The sequence below is a fragment of the Protomyctophum bolini genome, assembly GCF_963924005.1.
Source record: "Protomyctophum bolini genome assembly, chromosome: 20".
In the NCBI taxonomy this organism is placed as follows: domain Eukaryota; kingdom Metazoa; phylum Chordata; class Actinopteri; order Myctophiformes; family Myctophidae; genus Protomyctophum; species Protomyctophum bolini.
In genome coordinates, this window is record NC_137881.1 from 26,076,918 (window position 1) to 26,096,601 (window position 19,684).

General features: G+C 42.8%; 3 protein-coding genes across 3 annotated transcripts in view; 1 reads left to right on the forward strand and 2 right to left on the reverse strand.

Annotated features, from left to right (window-relative positions):
• LOC308335722 (signal recognition particle receptor subunit beta-like) overlaps positions 1-19,684 on the reverse strand; it is a 398,251-nt gene that overhangs the window by 17,230 nt on the left and 361,337 nt on the right. The gene's annotated exons all lie outside the window — the stretch shown is intronic.
• Positions 5,013-8,834, forward strand: LOC308335078 (uncharacterized protein). The gene is made up of 3 exons (XM_080792041.1): positions 5,013-5,240; positions 5,621-5,975; positions 6,925-8,834. Exons 2-3 carry the CDS (start codon positions 5,810-5,812, stop codon positions 7,002-7,004), a joined length of 246 nt encoding a protein of 81 aa, XP_080648167.1. The 5' UTR covers positions 5,013-5,240; positions 5,621-5,809; the 3' UTR covers positions 7,005-8,834.
• cldn7a (claudin 7a) lies at positions 10,367-17,280 on the reverse strand (the record flags this gene model as incomplete). The annotated part of the gene is made up of 4 exons (XM_080792532.1): positions 10,367-11,664; positions 12,813-12,897; positions 14,255-14,419; positions 17,058-17,280. The coding sequence occupies 4 exons, from the start codon at positions 17,278-17,280 to the stop codon at positions 11,481-11,483; spliced, it is 657 nt and encodes a 218-aa protein (XP_080648658.1). The 3' UTR covers positions 10,367-11,480.

Consider the following 19,684-nt stretch of genomic DNA (forward strand, 5'->3'; position numbering starts at 1 on the left):
CACACACACACACACACACACACACACACACACACACACACACACACACACAGCCTGGCCTTAATAACCAGTGGGGTGCGATGTAAAATATCACGGGGAGATTCGGAGATGCTATGTTTGTTCAGGTATGTCATACAGTATGACAGTATGTGAAAAGAGTTGAGTGAGTGTGGTTATTCAGTGTGTCAGCTACTACACAGTCAAAACAGTGTTCATTTAATCCAACAATGTTGTTGGACAAGATTTCCATCCGATGCCGACGAGACAGTAACTGTCCCTGAGTTACAAATAGCCTACTGTTATTATGTAGTTAGTGCTTACTAGTCTTAAGACAGCGAGAGTCACTGTGTCAGCTCTACGTCAGCTAATATGCTAACATGCTGCTTACAGTAAACATGCTTCTGAGGTCTGAACAGGATTGTTATCTGCTTTCATGTTGACCTCAACACACCAGTGGGGTGCAAAAGAAATATGCTGACTAGTATTCAGCTAATGCATGTAGTGCACATGTTTGAAAATCAGTTGTTTTCTGTGAGCTAACAGTACACAGGATTTAGAAGTATCTGTCTGTCTATCCGTCTGTCCGTCCGTCCGTCCATCCGGTCCGTCCCCAGTTCGACTGCTGGCTCCGTCTGTCCGTCCGGTTCGTCCCCAGTTCGACTGCTGGCTGCCATATAAAAAAGAAAAATATTATGAACTAACATGAATATATTTAAATTAAAAAGAACTACAATCCTTTATCCTTGCAATTTTTTTGAATAAATGTGTTGCTCAGGTTTATGTGTCAGGTACATAAGGGAAAGAGCATAATAAGGGAAGCATACTACAGAAATAATAGGGCATGGGGAGAGGGTATGTTTTGCACGCCGTCCGCCCGTCCACCCTAAATACACTCTTACGTGTTATATATTATTTTTTATTGCCTTGTTCTACAACCAGACGACAGATTAAAACTATTACTCATTATATTTCAGTGTTATCCTGGTGTGGACCTGTGCATAGAACGGTTGTTTTTCATGGGAGAATTATAGCATACAGTACTGTAACTTTGCTGTATAGCCCAGCCCTGCACCAGGCCTTCACCATCACCCAAAACAGAGCTGCTATTCAAACAGGTTGAACTGTAACCCAACCACCCTGTACCACCCCCCACCAACCCCCATGAACGCACACACACGCACGCACGCACGCACGCACGCACGCACCCTTTGTGTAATGCTATAGATGTTATTGTTCGCATTGTGTTGAATTGTTTGCACTGAGATGTTATGTGGTTGTATATTTTGTTAGGGACTATTTTACACTGTTATTTCATTTCACACGAATGTATTACTCTAGAAGAAACATAAAGTATGAAATGAAACAAACAAGCAACGTCTGATTTGACTGATTTGTTTGTTTGTTTGTTTGTTTGATTGATTGATTGATTGATTGATTGATTGATTGGAAACATGTGTAAGGAGATCAGGAGAGGACATTATCATCCTTGCAGCTTTGCTGTGATGGTATCTTGGTGTTTTCCCACGGCTCTCATCTGAATGAATGAGATATAGATCAGTCCAGAGAGGTGAAGCAAACCATCCCTGCTGTTCTCATCATCCATAGGGGCCAATGGGGCCGTCACTGATCAGTGAACACACTACACTCAACCAGCCAGGGTTAGGGTTGTTTCAAAAATAAAATAACAAAAAATAACATTGTTAATATTCTTCATTTGACAAATCTAAAAAAAAAAGGATCTACTACAAGCTCACACACACACACACACACACACACACACACACACACACACACACACACACACAGACAGACACACACTCACACAATCCTAACTAAACTCAACATAACATCCAAGGTGGCATCATTTTACAGTTACTGAAGGTAGACATTATGTCCAAGTATGTCAAAGTCAGTGGCATTAGCCATCTATGAATTCAGCACAAATACATCACTGTAGAATCCTGGAACACATGTGACGTGTTTAAAACCATGTATGTAATAATTAAACGCCAATTGTTTATTTATGGCCATAAGTGTTCTCTTACACTATACTGTGCTGTCAAGCCGACACAGAAACACCTCAAACAGTTTAGTGTTCACTTATACTTACTGTGCTTGTTTGTGTTGGAAGTTGGAACAGAAGGATCTGATCAGGCACTGCCTCTCTGCAGGCAGGGGTCTGGGGAAACAGTGGGGATCTGCATCTGGGCCTTCCACTGGGACTCGGGAGACACTGAAAGAGTCATGGGGGATTCAAGATTCAGGAGGGTTTCATTTGTCACCCACTCATACAGCTTTAGATGTTTAATGTTTTTGTCCTTCAGGGAATTCATACCCTGAAGAAGGCAACTTGTTGCCGAAACGTTGGAAAAATAAAAAAAAATGCATGGCATCGTGACTATACGAGCTGTGCGGCCTCTTTCCTCTCTCAGTCAAAGTCCTTCAGAGAATTATCATAATAAGGCTCAGACCACATTTATTCTGCAGCTGAAGCAGCTCTCACCTTTGCACCTATACACTTGCGGAGATGACCTTTGGTTACATACGTACAGTCCGGGGAATGTGACTGTTTAAACGATGGGGATAAAAGACAAATCCCAACAAATCATTGACACAAAGGTGTAATGCATTATCTATTATTAACCAACACTTCATACATTTAAGTCACCGGAAAGCTTGCCACAAAACACATCTCGTCCCCATTTCTTTCTGCGGAAGGCTCGCCCCCCCAGCTGTGAAACGCTCGCCCCACTTGGCACGGAACGCTCGCCCCCCCCCAGCGATGCGGACCACTCGGCCTGCTTGGTGAGAAGAACAGACCCAACAACCCATAATATTAAGTTATTTAGTTTAATAGGCAAAACAAAAGAGTTAAAATGACGGAAGTGCCGATTGACTTACGTCCCAATAGGGACAGAAATTGTAAATTAGCGTAGCCATAAGATGTACAGCTTCATGTACCACCTTCAATGAAAACTGCTTTTCAAATAATAATACAAGTTGCTTCTCCCTGTACTAATTAGGGCCCACTTACCCGTATTGTGACAGAAGATAGAATGATGAGGAGGAGTGTCAGGCAGATGATCTTGGACATGATGGCAGCTGTCGAGTAAGTGTGTGTTTGGCCTCTTCGTCACAAAGCATTTGGGATTCTTTGTCCTGCAGGGAAATCTCATGCAGTACAGTTACAGTATAAGCCACTCCTGAATACTCAGTTCACCTACATTATGTGTGTCTCCAGGGATTTTGTCAGGACAGTCGTGCATGTCGCACGTGGAAAATATGTAAATATTTACAACGTACAAGCTCACAATGTTTAAGTGGATGCAACGCATTGTGAGCTTGTAGGTCTGCAATGTCCGTGCGACGTGTGACAGAGCATAAATTAGACTTTAAATGACAATGAATCCTTTAATTGAAGGCCAAGTACTGATTTGACTTATTTTTCACAAAGTGCCTCCAGGCTTAAAGGGGCTTATTATAATCATGACTTAAGACAAATCCTACGACTCTCGTTTAAACAAAAAAAAAAAAAAAAGAACAAATCTATGGTGTGCTGAACTATTGCTACTGCCATTTAGCGGTGGATGAGTTTGCATCTGTTTCAAACCTTATACTATGTTGACTGGGTTCCTCCTTTTTCCCACTACACCAAATCTCCTCACAGAAAATAGCTGATCCACAAGTGTCCACAATGTTGTCATGTTGCAACAATAGCTTGCAGATCAGCTATTTTAACCGAATGTTGGCCCCTTTTGTTCGGTAGGGTTTTCAACCACTTAAACCATAGCATCCCTATTATGAAGTGATTGTCAGCAAATTGGTTTTATATAATGGGAAAAAGGGAGGGGTCCAACAATATAAACTGTAAGAAGCAGGCATATGGGACCCTGAATTAGATAAATGTGCCCCCTGCGGGCCCTGTCTAGTGTCTGGAACTGGAGTATAGTGTAGCTGTAGCCTACTCTGAGTTGTAGTTACATTCACACTGTAGCAGTGGTCTGGCTCAGTGGTTCTTTTTCTTAACCTGTGGACTGGGGACCACTGGTGGACCGTGTCCGTGAGGATTTATGGCAAATAATTGGTAAAACACTGTGATTGTGATGATAATAACTCATTCATTCACATTTCACAATCAATCGACTGGTCATAAATAAATGAGTGGTAAAGGTCTCTTACAGCAGACCGGTCAAATTCATGTAGGCCTATGTGGTTGCAGCATTTCTACTCAAATCAGAATCTAGTTGTATTGTTGAGGGGCGCTCTATATACAGCTTTAATGTTTGTTTTTAGTTCAATGTTTGTTTTAAAAACGCCATTGACAATAAAGATAATTTAATGTTTGTTTTCTCACCGTTTGTTTTACATCACGGACGGTTACTGTAAGATGATAAGAGCGCCCCTCACTTCACACAGGTGTGATTTTTGATAATACAGGTTTAATGTTTTGTCTTTCCTAGACAAACATTAAAAACGCCATTGACAATGGACAGAGTTTAATGTTTGTTTTGTCACTGCACAAACTTTAAATGCCATTAACAATGAACAGAGTTTAATGTTTGTTTTGTCTGATTGTCACTGAGCAAATCGGCATATGTTATGTTATGATATCGCGATGTAAGATGATAAGGGTTGGTAAAGCGCCCCTCACTTCACACGGGTGTGATTTTTTTTTAGTACAGTATTATTATGCACGATCCCAGTGGCTGACGCTATTATCCAATAACATCCAGAAAGTTTCTAGTCATTTAATTTCTTTTTACCGAAACACAAAGAGCATCACATCACCACCACACGCTGGCCTGGAAGGGTGCATCGGCTCACTGACAGGCAGCTGAGTCACTCTATTCTATTGTGTGTCCACGCGTAATTACGCAGTGCGCCCGAGGCAATACTGTGACACACCTCCTCCACTATATAATATAACCCATTAGCCAGCTCACACACACCACTCGTTATGTCTGTGTGTGCTGCTTCTATTCTGCTTGAAAGCAGCACTCCCTCCTCCGTGACGTGCCGGGGTCGCTGTGACTCAGACGCAGAGGAAATCCCCAGACAGTGACAGAACGAAGGCCTTGACGACGGCGGAGCGGCACTGCCCCTTTAAATGCACACTTCCTCCAATGCCAGCAGAAGGCTGTGATCAACAACAACAACACGGTTTGCCCACCCGGCCGGCCGCCTTTCACCGGATTCTTTCTGCCTAAACACTACTACTACAGCCTCGCGTTTGCGGAGAGGTAAAAAACATAATATCGATCTTGGGTTCCAATGACTATTTGAATAAGTGATCCGTTTTTGACGATTGTAGTAATCGTGTGTAATAATACTGTACGCCGAGTGATCAACGGGCAGGGACGTTTTTGTGGAACTTAGCATGATGGTTACTGGACTCGGAGGAGTCTATTTCACCCACCTGTTAGATTAATTAACGTATTATCTTGTCGAATGTAATGGAAAAAATACAACGCATTGGTTCTTAACTTCTTCTGCATGCGCAGCAACCGTGTTACCTAATGTGTACGTCTATGCGCACTCGCCGAAAGTCGTGTCTGTCTCTCTCTGGCGCTTATTATTATTCTTTGGGACCCCGACCAACACTCTTTATTTTCATTCGCAGGCTACGGCTGCAATCATTGCGTTGGCTTTTCTGCATTTTCTGGCATTTACTACTACACTCCATACATTCATCGTTGAATGCCACTGCGGAAGTAACGAGCGGTCTCTCTCTCAACGTGACGGACGGAGGCTGGTTAAGTGGGGACATCTAGTGGACACTACGGAGAAGACAGGCGGTTCCGTGGCAGAGATGTACGGGGCATCAGGGATCCCTGAGCTCATACCACCCAGTGGTCCGCGGCCCAGACTGGCCGGTCCGACCCACCCAGGACACCCTCAGGTCAACGGACAGCCCAACCCTCAAAGACTGGGGCAGAGGGCACCCAAACTCGGCCAGATTGGTCGGTCCAAGAAAGGTGAGCAAAGTGAACGAATGGTTGCTTTTGTTTGTTTTATGCATTTCTTTAATTATTTTTTTTAGCCTGCATGTAAACATTTCAGTGTCATATATAACTATAACTGTGGTTCTGAAACTTTCAAGCTAAAACTGAGTGTACGACTGGTTCCATTCATACATCCTCAGAATTATACAGACGGTATGCTTTGTAAACAAGCCAAGGCATACAAACATAACTGATAGACCAATTTCTAAATATGATTGGTTTCTTTTTTCTTTTCTTTACTTTTTCCCCCCTGACTCAGAAGTAGGATTGAAATCACACCAAATGCACTTGATATGATTCTAAGTACTAAACGGTAAAGGGGGTGTAATTTATATTTTATTAAAATAGGTATTATATTCTGAGAGTAATCATGGCTGGATGTTTGTTCGATATCATCTCTCCAGGTCTTTAGTAAACAGAAAATAGCTTTTTGTAGGTTGAGATAGGAGAGAGACCTCATACAGGTCAGGATATAGAGCACTGGTATTCCCTCATCTACAAAGCCATCCTTGGAAACCTGCCATCTTTTATCTGCTATGAGTTTGTTTTGACTCTTTGACTGTCTGGAACGCATAATTGAAGCTTACAAGAGGATCTTAGTGGGCTGAATTACCATTGGCATCCCAACCTGAAAATGTGTTGTGTTTTCTTTCTCTAAAGAGTTGGAGAGATTGATCATACCTCCGTTACCTCTGTTACTGTACAAACACTCTATAGCAATGATTACGCTATATATTATTGGAATATACAGCTTTAACCTTTGACAAAAGCATATCACTTACACCAACTTTTAATTAAAGGCCTACTCTATCAGTAAAACAACCCACATATGGTACTGTTTTCACCGTGGTGCTATAGAGACATGACTTTTGTTCCTATTATCAGAAGCACTGACAACCCCTTGCCCTTTTCCCCTCCGCAGTGGATTTGGAGGACGAGGACTTGGAGGACATCATGAACAACAATGGACAATGTCAAGTATCCCTCGCACCCTGCTCCTAAAGATCACCAAGAAGTGCCAAGAAAAAAAACAAAAAGTCTCCCGGGTCGCCAAACTCCATATCAGATCAGATATAATGGCCTTGATCGTTTCAAGTGACCTACTGCAGCTTTCTACATGGCTGAACACGGCACAAATATGGCAAGTCTGTTGCCATGAGAAAAGCCCAGACCTTGCGTGTATATAGTGTTTATTTAACCTAACTTTGGTCAGAGACTGTGAATGAATTGTATCGTGTTGCTCTCTACTGTACTGTATACCTCAGTAGGCGCTCGGCATCGGGGATGATACTACAGAGTGTGTATGTTCTTCTGAAATAAGGGCTACCTTTCTTAAAAGTTGCACTGAGTAGATTATAAGATGAAAAGCACCCCTTCCCCCATCACCAGCCTTCTGCCCCCTCCTCCCTCCCTCCCTCCCTATTTTTGGTGAAAGTTACTGATTTTACGAGGGACGGGACGCGTCCGGTCAAAACGACAGCCTGTAAATGTGTGACATGCAGGTGAAACCTTAAGCTTTGTGCCGTGACTATCGTTCTTTCCTCTCTCTCTCACTTTACACAAGTGGTGTATCATAATCCTTTGGATGAATGCTAGCTATTTTGAAACTGTTTAATTAATGACAACTGCTAATTATTTATTGCTCAAAAGAAGAAGAAAGACACGAGATATGCTACTGTGTGTTACTATGGCTTATTATACTTGTTTTGTATTTTGTTTCTCAATGGATATTGTTTAAGATCACCTCTTGATTCAGATCTATTACGTTTTCAATGAATACTGGTGCACTTTGTCGGAATGCCTGTTATGTGCCGTGACATGTTGCAGAATTCTATGCATGGAGTCTGTCAAAGCATTGGAAAACATGTAACCGGTATCCCGTTATTAAGGGCTTACCTTACACTCTAGTATTTAAAACACATTGTGGTTTTTGTGGCTCTTTTAGGTCATGTGGACTAAAATGTTTATTCACCTCACCACCGGTAGCTCTAAAAGGCAGTCTCAGCAACGTAATGCCATCATGGACAGTTTTACAGACTACTGCATGTGGAGGCCTCAAGCTGTTGGCGTTTACAGTTGACTGAACAACCGTGGAAATATAAGGATTTGTCAAACTAGACTTCAGCATGGGTTCTCATGGATGTCTCAATCAAGCTACATCAAGCTGTCTCCTTTCACTTTAAACAACACATGAGGTTATTCAAGGTCTTAGGCTGGCGGAATGAGTAATTATTATGCTTCTGACCCCCCCACACTCACACACACATGCACACAGTTTTTGGTTTTGAAAACTCTGTCGACTTCAGCTCCTGACTTTGCAGTAATGTGAATGATGTTATCAAAACAAGTGATGGCTACCGGCTAGTAATGATGCCTTTTTGCTGAGGCTGTCTTTCCAATTTTTTGTATGGCATACGCTTTTTGATGATCGCCGACCACAGAAGGACCTGGGTGTATGACACGATGTCATATTACGTTGTTGGGTCTGTAATCTGGTTGCTGGTTTATTTCGTCCCGAGGGTTGGGCATTATAGTGATATGACACTATACCATCTGGGATTTTGGATATCGTAATATCGTGACATGACATGTCTTTCCTTTGGTTTTAATCACTTTAAACTCTTAATTTTTGGAACATATTTGAATGAAGAAAACTGATTATATCGTCACAAATGCGATGTTATGGTCACAATATTGATATTGAGTATTTGGCTGAACATATTGTGATATTTGGTTTTGTCCATATCACCGAGCCCTACTAATGGATGCACAGTCAACGAGTTGTGCATTCTTACGATTTGCATGAAAATGGAAGATTTTTCGTATTGCATCTTGGGGAAATAAAAGATGATCCTTTGTGGAACCTTTTGGATTTTATAGTCACTGATTTTGAAAGTCAATAAGTTTGCATTTGTCACTGTACAAAATTTGCATGTACAATATTTGTCTTCTGCATTTACCCGTCCTAACTATTAGGATACATACATTTAAATCACTTCAGCCATATTTGAACTTCTGTTATTTGAAAATAGCCGATCTACAAGCTCACTACACGTCGCGACGGGACACGTTGTGAGCTTGTTGATCTGCCATTTTCAAAAGACTTGAAACCCGTGAAATGTGACATTCTGCATAATGACTACTTTTGGTACATTAAAGCAGTGATACTCAACCTCGGGCCCGCGGGCCACATCAGGCCCGCGGGACCATTATGACTGGCCCACCAATGAAAATCTAAAAAAAAGAAAAAAAATCTGGAAAATGAAATAAAAATAAATAAATCTGAATGAAGTTATCTTTAATTACATTATTATAAGTAATACTATTAGAGTTGTACTATTACTCGAACGAAAATAAAAGCTTGGGGGGGGGGGGGGGGAGATGCAATGCAAATGAAAGACATATACTGTGTATCCCTATTCCCTGACATAATTTTATAGCTAAACGGACAGAATTATTTTATTTGAATGATGAAACCCAGCTGCCATTAATAGTTGGAAATGGAAATGGAAATTGCGGAAATTGTAATTGCGGAAATGGTGGAAATGGAAATTGCGGAAATGGTAATTGCGGAAATGGTGGAAATGGAAATTGCGGAAATGGAAATTGAGGAAATGGTAATTGCGGAAATTGCGGAAATGGAAATTGCGGAAATGGAAATTGAGGAAATTGCGGAAATGGAAATTGCGGAAATGGTAATTGCGGAAATTGCTCTTCACTTATAGCTATCTATTTTCAGGTAGATCGTTTTATTTTACTCAGTCAGCCATATCACTACTCATTTTTTTTCATGAAAAAGGTCATAGCTGGGTAATCTATTTTCAGGCAAATTGTGTTTATTGTTAAGTAAAACACGCAAGTACCACCACTGAGCAGGTCTTGAACTGAAAACGCATAATGACACCTTCAAGGTTAGTTCACACCTGCTGCTGAGCCAATCAAACGGTGCTATGGGAAAATGACCCGGAAGAGGAAACAAGTGTGAGAACCTGGGAGTACAGTACAGTCATGCACAGAGCCTATTGGGACTATATCTTACCCGTCATGCCTAAACCTTTTAGGCATGTTTTACTATATTGAAAATACATTTAAAATTGGTGAAATTTGCTGATCCACATCGACACGTTGTGAGCTTCTGGATCGGCTATTTGAACTATTTTGAAATGTTTTTGAAAATGGTAAAAAATGACAAAAGTTTAGGCATAAGGCAGCAAGAAAGGGCCCTAAAAAGGATTCAGTTAGGGGTTAGAAAGTGTCTTTCTCAGGCACACTCAGACTGGACAGCCCGGGGGGTGAACCATGGACCCTTTGTTTCCAAGAAGGCCATATAGGAGGCCTCATGATGTTACAACTTGCTATGACCACCATACTATTATTGCAATAATATTTATTATAAGTATTGTTGCACAATGGGAAATGTGTTAAAACAAGGTTTTACAAACTGTTGTCCTGTGAAAAAGTCATTTGTCATCACAATACTAGATAAATGCAATGTATAAAACGTACTATCAAAGGCATTAAAAAAAAATATTTTCCGTCTCAAAAATATTTACTTGGAAACATTTAAAATCGTTCAGAGGTTGTGTTGGATCACATCACACTATAATTTGTGCTAATCTACATTTTTATCCTAAATGCAACAATGAATGACATGCCCAACAACATAAATAGATAAAAGTTCCAACAATTTGAATCTTGCGCAGAAACTGTGTTTCGAGTCTTATTATGTTGATAACGGCAGCCATAATAATACTAATAATAACCAAGGCACCTGTTGGTGGAATGATGACTGCGTTAAAAAGTATTTCATATCTGTGCAGGGTTTGTAACAGACGGGTATGAAGAAGTCCACGCGGATGAGCGTGGTAGAATGCTTTGTCATACAGTCACCGTACTGTACTCGGCCCTGGTGCAAAGCCGCACCCAGATTATGGTAAGGAGTCGGACTATATTTATAACCATGCCACAGTTAATATAAACACTATTTGCACACAGTATGCACATAGTATGACTCCCTTTGTGTTGTACCAGAACCCCTGAGTAGACCAGGATCCCAAGCACCACACTTTCAATTACATAGGAAATGCTAACACCATGGAGGTGTGACTGTTGGCCATACCCCCCCCCCCTAGTATGGCTCCGATTCAAGAGGGCACGCTCTAAGTCTAAGGGACCGTCCATTAATTCATGGATCCAATTATAATGTATTTGCGAAGGCTGCTTGTAAACAACTGTGGAATGTTTGGATGGGGTGAGAGTCATCGTTCAAGAAACAATTAGGATTACGGCATGACGACCAGGGCGTCTCGAGGGCCTATACACAGTATCCGGAGAACAAAAAAAAGAATCTCTTTGCATAATTCCCTCTGTTTGATTCACAACTTTCCTCTGTGACAAAAACAAAACACAGAAATTCCTTCGTTATCCGGTTCAGTCGGGGTCCCATGCAGACAGCAGGGGGCTCTCTCTCTCTCTCTCTCACACATACTCTTTTGTGCTACTGGAGGACCCCTGGCGGACAGCGGTGGCGGCGATCATGGACGGGTACTTGGACACGTGCACGTGCTTTTTCCTGGGACAAGAAGCGGCCAGCATGGCCCCGCCTAGGACGTCCAGCAGGGAGCCGCCCCACGCAACGAAGATGGCCACGCCAAACTCAAACCTATAGCAGAGAGAGAGAGAGGAGAGGAACGGAAGTGACCCGGCCGACTTCACCCGGAGAAAGAGAGCCTCTACGAAGGCTCTGTTTCCATGCAGTGCCATGAAACATATTTCACAGGTTTCTGGATTTGTTACGCTATACCAGGGGGTGTCCAAAGTGAGGCCCGTGGGCAAAATGCGCCCCGGGGAAGAATGTTATGCGGCCCACGTCTTCATACCAGAATTTAATTATGAACGACTTGCCCAAAAGTATGGGACATTTCTTATTCACCTGGGCATTTCTCAGAGTATAATTTGTCAGGGTTCCTTGTTGTCTCATTCTGAACGGGTCAAAGAAAGGCTATTTTATTTCATTTTTTACCTTGCAAGTCTCGTCATTAGTTTAGTAGTTGGCCCTTGTTGTTTTAATATTTTCTAATATGGCCCCCTTTGAAAATGTTTGGACACCGCTGCACTATACGGTTCTGTTTCAGCATTACGGTTTCAGATAGGGTTCATTTGTGCCCTGCTCGGGATGTGGCACTAACCACGAGTGTTCTTATGCTTACGAAATGTTACGAAAATAGCCGATTTACAAGCTCACAACTTGTCACTATGTGACGCGTTGAGCTTGTAGTTTGGCTACAGCCCTTCAGGGCTGGTTCTGGTTGCAATGGAAACATGAACAACAAACAATCACACAACTTCACAGGTTCTGGGGTAACGTTCTGGGTTACCTTTTATAGACAAAAATAAAGAAGTGTGCAGGCACGGATCCCTTGGCAGACATTATCACAGTTACTGTCGGGTCATGAATATTTTAGTATATTGTTTTTACCGGCATTTGTTTTGCCTCAGAATCAATATCAGATCGCCTTGATATATACAATCTCAATATGAAACCATTGGAAGAAATGTGCTGGAGCAGAAACAGTGAGTGTGTCAAAGTGTTAAACTCTGAAAGTGTAAAGGTTTACCCATTGGGAGAAGAATTGCAATTTGGTCACATTCAAATCTTACTTAATGTAATTGTTCTGACTGGACCAGGGCAGGCAGCGAACATTGGGGGGCGTCCAAAGCCTGATTCATACTTGTCGTACACCGGTGTGAAACCGCTCCGAGTATAAATCACCCTAAAACGAGGGAACAGAATGGAATGTGGGAACTCACTTGGTATTGACGGGCGTGTAAGGATTGTAGAAGGCCCGGATGACGTTGTGAGCGAACCAGGAACATGCCACGATGGCACACAGGCCTGTGTGGGAGAAATGTGGGCAATAAAAAAAGAGCACAACGATCCATTAGTATACATCCACACACAGCCAAGGACTGATCCCTTTGAAGACGTTATGCTCCTGGTTCCATCACAATTAGCTTTTAGTACTATCACCCCCTCTTATGTAAGGATCGGCGCCGGCTGATAGTGCTTCCATTCACTCTAATGGCCTCTGGAGTGAACCCTCTTACACACACATACACACGCTCTCTCACATCTAGGCAAGTGATTTATTGGCACTGACTCGGGTGAGCTTTTGATGAGATGTTGTGCAGCTATGCTTTGTTGTGCAACTATGCTTTTTGGAGCTGGTGGAGCAGGGAGCATTTTCTGGTGCCCAGGGGGGACTTTTACTGCTTTCACCAACCCGTTCTCATTCCCATCTTGTCTCATGTTGCAGCTCTGTCAGTAGCGCTGGCAACATTGCATGTTGACCAACCGACCCTAACCTTACTACAAACTCTGCCTAGCCCTAACACACACGCACTGCTATCTTTTTGTCGAACCTCATGTAGCCTACATACCTGCTGCTATGGGGACCTACCGATGCGATGCCAATCTTTTTGCACCGTACAGTACTTCAAATCTAACCTCATGTACATATCTGCTGTTTATTATGTTCTGTGTGTACTGTGTAGACAGTATATATAGATATCTTAGATTTCCTGCCCCCCCCCCCCCCCCTTTCTGGCAAGTTCTAAAACAAAATGTTGAAACAAATATCACTGACTGATTTACATCTGTAAACCTGTTTTTGAACGTCTTTCTTAACCCAGTACTGTTTTGGACGTTATTTGAAGTGCTGTCAAATGATAGCGCGTACTGGATTCCGGGTCCATTCGGTTCCATTTCTACCTCTCAGAGTTACAGACCTCACAGGCCCATTCCCAGCCACCTCTAGTCTCTACCCACTCAGCTATTTTCGAATAGCAGAAGTATAGAAAAGAGGTTTTGTATTAATAATACAAATCTGCAAAGTACCAGTATAACTAGTAGATCAAGTTTTCAAGAAATTGCAGTGGAGTAAAAAGTGCAACATTTGCCTGTAGATGTAGAGGAATGTATTTAAAAACAATGTCATGTTAAAAGTACCTCAAACACAAGCACAGTACGTAGGTTGAAACCTTATATTATGTACAAAACTGTTACTTTCAGGATTAAACAAGCTTGCGTTGCGTTTTATGCAAGCTCGCAGATCTAGTATTTTTCATGGCCTACTTTCGTGTGATGCTGTAACAGCATGATCAAGCGGGGCATTCATTTACAAAAACAAAACAAAACACAAAAAGTTAAATCATCGAGATAGGTTTCCGCGCGACAGCAACCACATGCTCACCTCCCACCAGCAGGATGATGCCACCGACCATGGCCACGCGAGACTTGCGTAGTTTGTCATTGGCTCCGCAGGTGGTGCACTTCATCCCCATGCAGGCCACGCCCAGTCCCGCAACGGACACAATGATGCCGACGATCATTAGGGCACGGGTGGCCTGAAGGGCACCTGCATGAGAGAGAGAGAGGCAGAGAGAGAGAGAGAGAGAGAGAGAGAGAGAGGGGGGAGAGAGAGAGAGAGAGGTCAAATTAGTTAGCTAGTTCAGTGGTTTTCCACCAGTGGTCCTTGAGAGGGTTCCAGGTAGTCCCCAGCTATTTTGGACAAAATCTTAACGACAATAAAATATTCTTTTGTTTTGGCTTGGGTCTGAGAGGCTAAATGTCATCAAATGGTGGTCTGTGGCTCAAACGCTGAATAAGAAATGGACCTTCATATGAAAAGGGTTGAAAACCAGTTCGCTAGCTAGTTAACCCTTTAAGACTGATTCTACAAATGCCTTCAAAATCAGTATAGTTCACAAACGTTTTCATGCAAAGGACCACCAAAATAGTATGTATTTGACCAAGGACCCCCATCTGAAAATGTTTTGTGTTCTGTGCCCAGAAGATATCATGCACGTATATTCTATACTCATCTAAAGACAATGTTGCTAGCAGTAGTTCAGTGAATCATTATCATCATCATTAAAGCTCCACATTAAAAGTGTAAATGGCTGTCCACACTCTCTCTCTCTACTGCTGTTTGAGGGGAAAGGTTGCATTGAAAAGCTGCTGTCAGTAGGCTACCCCCCCTCATCTGTTAGACCGTCTAACAGATGAGGGGGGGGTAGCCTACTGACAGCAGCTTTAGTTTTATAAGGGCTCTAACAGTTAGAGCCCTTATAAAACTATCACAGGACAGGATGCCCCCCCCCACCCCTCCCTCCACCTAGAACCAGTCTGTGCCAGTCTAGGCCATCCCTGCCCTGCCCAAACAAACAAAACCACCCAATACGGCAGGCGGGAGATGGGAGGGGAGCAGTGATGATAATGATGATGATGCGTTTGGGCTGAAGAGGAGAGGGCATAAAAAAAAAGTCGGGGTAGGAGGACATGCAGAGAATGTGATGTGTAAAAGAGAATACTGATTTGCAGCTGTGTCCCAGATAACAAAAGGTCCTTATTCATCACACACTTCCTATAGTACCTACTACCCTCCTGCACATAACTCCCTTCATTAAAAACCACACAAACCATGGGTACTGTGACTGTCCCAACACACATCAGCCCCCTCAGAGAAGCCATGTTGTTTCCACTATTACGCTCCTCAAAACATTTATACCGTATATGTTCCATCATTTGGATGTTGATAAGATGTCACAGCACATCTCTCCTTCTTTCGGTAACAGTTCTAGTTTAACTTTCATGTAAATTGACTGTTCTCTTTCACCGGAAAACACATGTCAACTGTTTTACACTTTCAGGTGCCTTAGCACTCTGAATATAACTCTCTAAGATTGGTGGAGTTCCTATGTGTGCTCTATAGAGTCACCAGATCTATCCCCTCTCAATCAGTCCACCTGTAATGTTGGAAAAGGTAACCAGCTGTGACCATTCATCATCAGTGCCCTGACTGACATAGTCCCAATCCAGTCTAGGGTCATGCCTGCTCCAGTGCCAAATAAACACTGTGTGTGAATGGTGTTAGGGGGGCTGGGGGTACAGTAGATGTGACATTAAATGCAGGCCTAATACCATAGGGTGAGGTTGCTAAGCAAAACTGTTAGGAATGAGGATTACAATGCAGGCCTACTCTATATGTGGTGGCTTTACTGGCCAGAGCAACTGAATTACACTATCAATTATGTTGAGGTCCTTTCATTCCAGTTTCTATTCCACACAGCCTTATGTGGGAGAGGGCACTATCCCACAGTTAAAGCACAATGGACAATATGACTGCCTGGTCTGAAATGAATACCATAGAGTAAAATAAAGTCAAATCCTTTAACTCAGTGTAGGCCTAACAGAAAAATAAATATTATAACACCAGAGGGAGCTCAACAAACCATGTGCAACCCAGATTTGGCACAAACGAGGGACTAAATTCATTTGGCTCCTATGCCACCAAAATGTGGAACGCCCTACCAACGGTCATTAAGACATGCAAATCCCTTGACTCCTTCAAAACCGCCCTCAAAGGGCACCTCAAATTGGCTGCAATTTGAAACTGGCCCGTAAAATCTGAATCCCCCACCCACCTCTTTTCCCCCTCACTGTATTCTTTTCCCTTTTTACCTCCTTTATGATGATGATGATTTTCTGTTTTTTTCGCTATATAGAAGTGTATATTTGTATACATGTCTCTAAATGTTCTGATGAATTGAACAAGGTGGACCCTCTTGTAAACAAGTTAACAGTTTTTTTTATTGAGTTGTGTTTGAAATGTACTGTAATTCTGCAAAGTGCAAACTGTTAAATACTTCAATCAATTAAAAAAAGAAATCGTTCACTCTCAGAGTTACACATGGATGCACAATGCACATCACAAAACACAATGTTCAGGTAATAAATATGTGAGTCAGCGTGTCAACCACCGCTATTTCCTACCCGCGATGGCAGTCTATGTCAAGTAGCATGCATGCGTAATGGTGCGTAATTGTGGCCGCGTGATACACGACGCTTCAAATTAATTTAGCGAGTTGTGAGTAAAAATCATGGCAGGCAGTGACTGTGTGTGACTGTGACTGTGTGTGTGTGTGTGTGTGTGCGTGTGTGTGCGTGTGTGTGTGTGTGTGTGTGTGTGTGTGATCATTGCCAGGGATACTCACTGTCAAGCTGCAGGATAGAGTCGTATATCTTGCACTGTAGCTGTCCGGTGCTTTGGAAAGCGCATGACATCCAGAGCCCCTGGTACATGGCCACCGCCGTTATGATGTTATCGCCGATGTAAGCCGACATCTTCCACTGGGGCAAGATGGTCCCTATAATGAGTGCAATGATACCGACGAGCGACAGGGCGAATCCTAACAGCTGGATACCCGTGTTGGCCATCTTTTGTTAAAATGGCAGAGATCAGTCCACGATAAGTGTAATACCAAGAAGTTATTTTTTTTGAACGTCTTCTAGCGCATGTAAATCCACCGCTCGACTGTAAATTTCGCCTGGTTTTACAATAAACCAGAAATATATATATATAAGAAACCAGAATAAACCTTCAATTGAAGTATATCCACCGATTAATGCTGTTCCACCTGTTGGGTTTTTGCCGGGCCTTAGAAGTTCTGTGGCGATGATCTTCTCGCTCCCGAGTCCTTGGTGATGTGATGTGAGGTGGGGTCGGGTGGGTGGCCGTGGGACCGTCGCCGTGTGTGTGTGTGTGTGTGTGTGTGTGTGTATTATGCCTGCTGCCGAGTTAAATGAAGAGGTATCCTGGACAGTCACAGACCCGCCTATGTGTCACGGTTGGGAAGCTGGTCTCCCCTCCCGCCCAGCAATGGGGTCTGTGCCAGAGAAACTGTTGCTTGAACTATAACAGGTTGTTCTCGAACTCAGAATCCTGGGGGATTGTGGCTCCTTAATTACTGGATATATAGTCTGAGTCTGATCACATTAGGTAGCCCCCATACAAGATTTGTGTTATTCAAAATGTTTCAAAAGTATTCAAATTATATTTTCACATTTATTTTCGACAGGTTATTCTCTGCATGGCTCAGAAACCATATTGGCTCGATAAGAAATGGGGGGCTCCCAAATGATTGGATTTATGGATCTGAGTCTAATCAAATTAGGCTCTCTTATAGGTTACTAGAGTCTAAGACTAACTCAGCCTAAGACCCCCATCTGATTATATGGACCCCCCCTACAAGATTTGAGTTATTAAACATGTTTAAAAAAAATATTCAAATATTTTGCATCAAGCTTAATTGTAGATCGGCTATTTTCAGCAAATAGGGTTAAAGTGGTTTGATTTGATTTAATTGATCTTGATGCTAAAACAAATTTTGACCCCCGTCCTGAACTTCCAACAAGGACCCCTGGGGGTCCCCAGACCCCTACTTTGAGGACCACTGCCTTGGAAGATGGATCCTAACAATTTGAGTGACGGTCAGTGACCCCCCTTGACCTTTCCTGTAATTCCAACCTCAGGCCAAAATAGACATTTTTCACATGTGCATTGTGTCATAATGTAATTTCAGATCATTTGCACCACCCGATCAGGCCAAAATATGTCCTACAGTAGAGTTTTGGTGAGCCCATCTTTCCTCTCGGCACCAAATGTCCATTTGGGTCTATAAGGAGCAGCATGACCTCTATATAGGGGAGCTGCCCAGAGGCTCTTTGATACTTGTTTATGAAACACATGAACCCCAACTTCCCTATTCTGGGCATGGCATAATAACATTTGGCAAAATTACTATAGGCAAACATTCTTTGAAAACAGGAGGGTTGGTGTAGACGGGTAGTTCCCTGGGGGGACCCTAGCCTCGGTCCCCTGATTTGTTGAGTCGTACTTCCGCCAAAATCCCGCAACTTCCGCCCCCCAAAAATGATACTTTCTACAGCGTAGGTCTTGCCCAGTGTGGGGGGGGGGGGGGGGGGGACCCTGCAGGTCGAAGTAGGGATTAAGAGATTAGGGCACATGCCTCAGTGTGAGTGTACACTATGGTGTACAATCTATAGTAGGGGCCTGACAGGGGCCATTGGCCGGTTCTAGGGGGGGGCAGGGGTGGGCACAGCCCACCCAAACGTGCGTCCTGCCCACCCAATCAAAAGTTATGGGGATCCTTTATTTTTTTGCCTATAAAAATATCACAAAATATCTGTAGCGTTTCTGATTGGGTGGGCACTGCGCAGCATTTTTAGACCCAACAATGAACCCATAAAGTGTAACAGAGAAGTGTTCAGAACACAACACAGAGCACACGCTGAAGAAAATGAGCCGCGTCGAAAACCTCCTACACATAACCACGCCTCCAGCAACAGATCCACGAAGCAGGAGTAATTCTATATGCTCAAACACAAAGAAAATAAAGTTTATCGGCCTACTTAGTAGGCCTACTTTTACTTTTGGTAGGCCTACTGTAAGTACATTTTTAAGCCAATACTTTTGTATTTTTTCTTATGTACATTTTGAATTCCACACTTTTAGTTCTAACAGAATATGTATATGTTGCAGTATTGCTACTTTTACTTAAAGCTGCTATAAGCAATAATATGGGGTCAAAGTGAGGTTTGGGGCTACCCCAGAGGTCCTTGAAGGGCTTCCAGCTATACAGATACTGATAACCCCACCATCACCCCCTCTCAGTCTCTCAAAAGATCCTTGCTCAGCATCCTCGACAGGGCCATTTCAGAGCTGGAAAACAGATTCTCAAAGAAGAATTTAGACCTAATGACAGCCATATCAAGCCTTGTACCCTATTCTGAGAGATTTCTATAGACTCCACCTTGTTGG

Bases quoted from the DNA above. Each gene is read 5' to 3' on its own strand.
- LOC308335078 (XM_080792041.1), top strand. From the start codon at position 5,810: ATGTACGGGGCATCAGGGATCCCTGAGCTCATACCACCCAGTGGTCCG. The intron at 5,976-6,924 runs GTGAGCAAAGTG...TCCCCTCCGCAG, and splicing joins GATTGGTCGGTCCAAGAAAG to TGGATTTGGAGGACGAGGAC.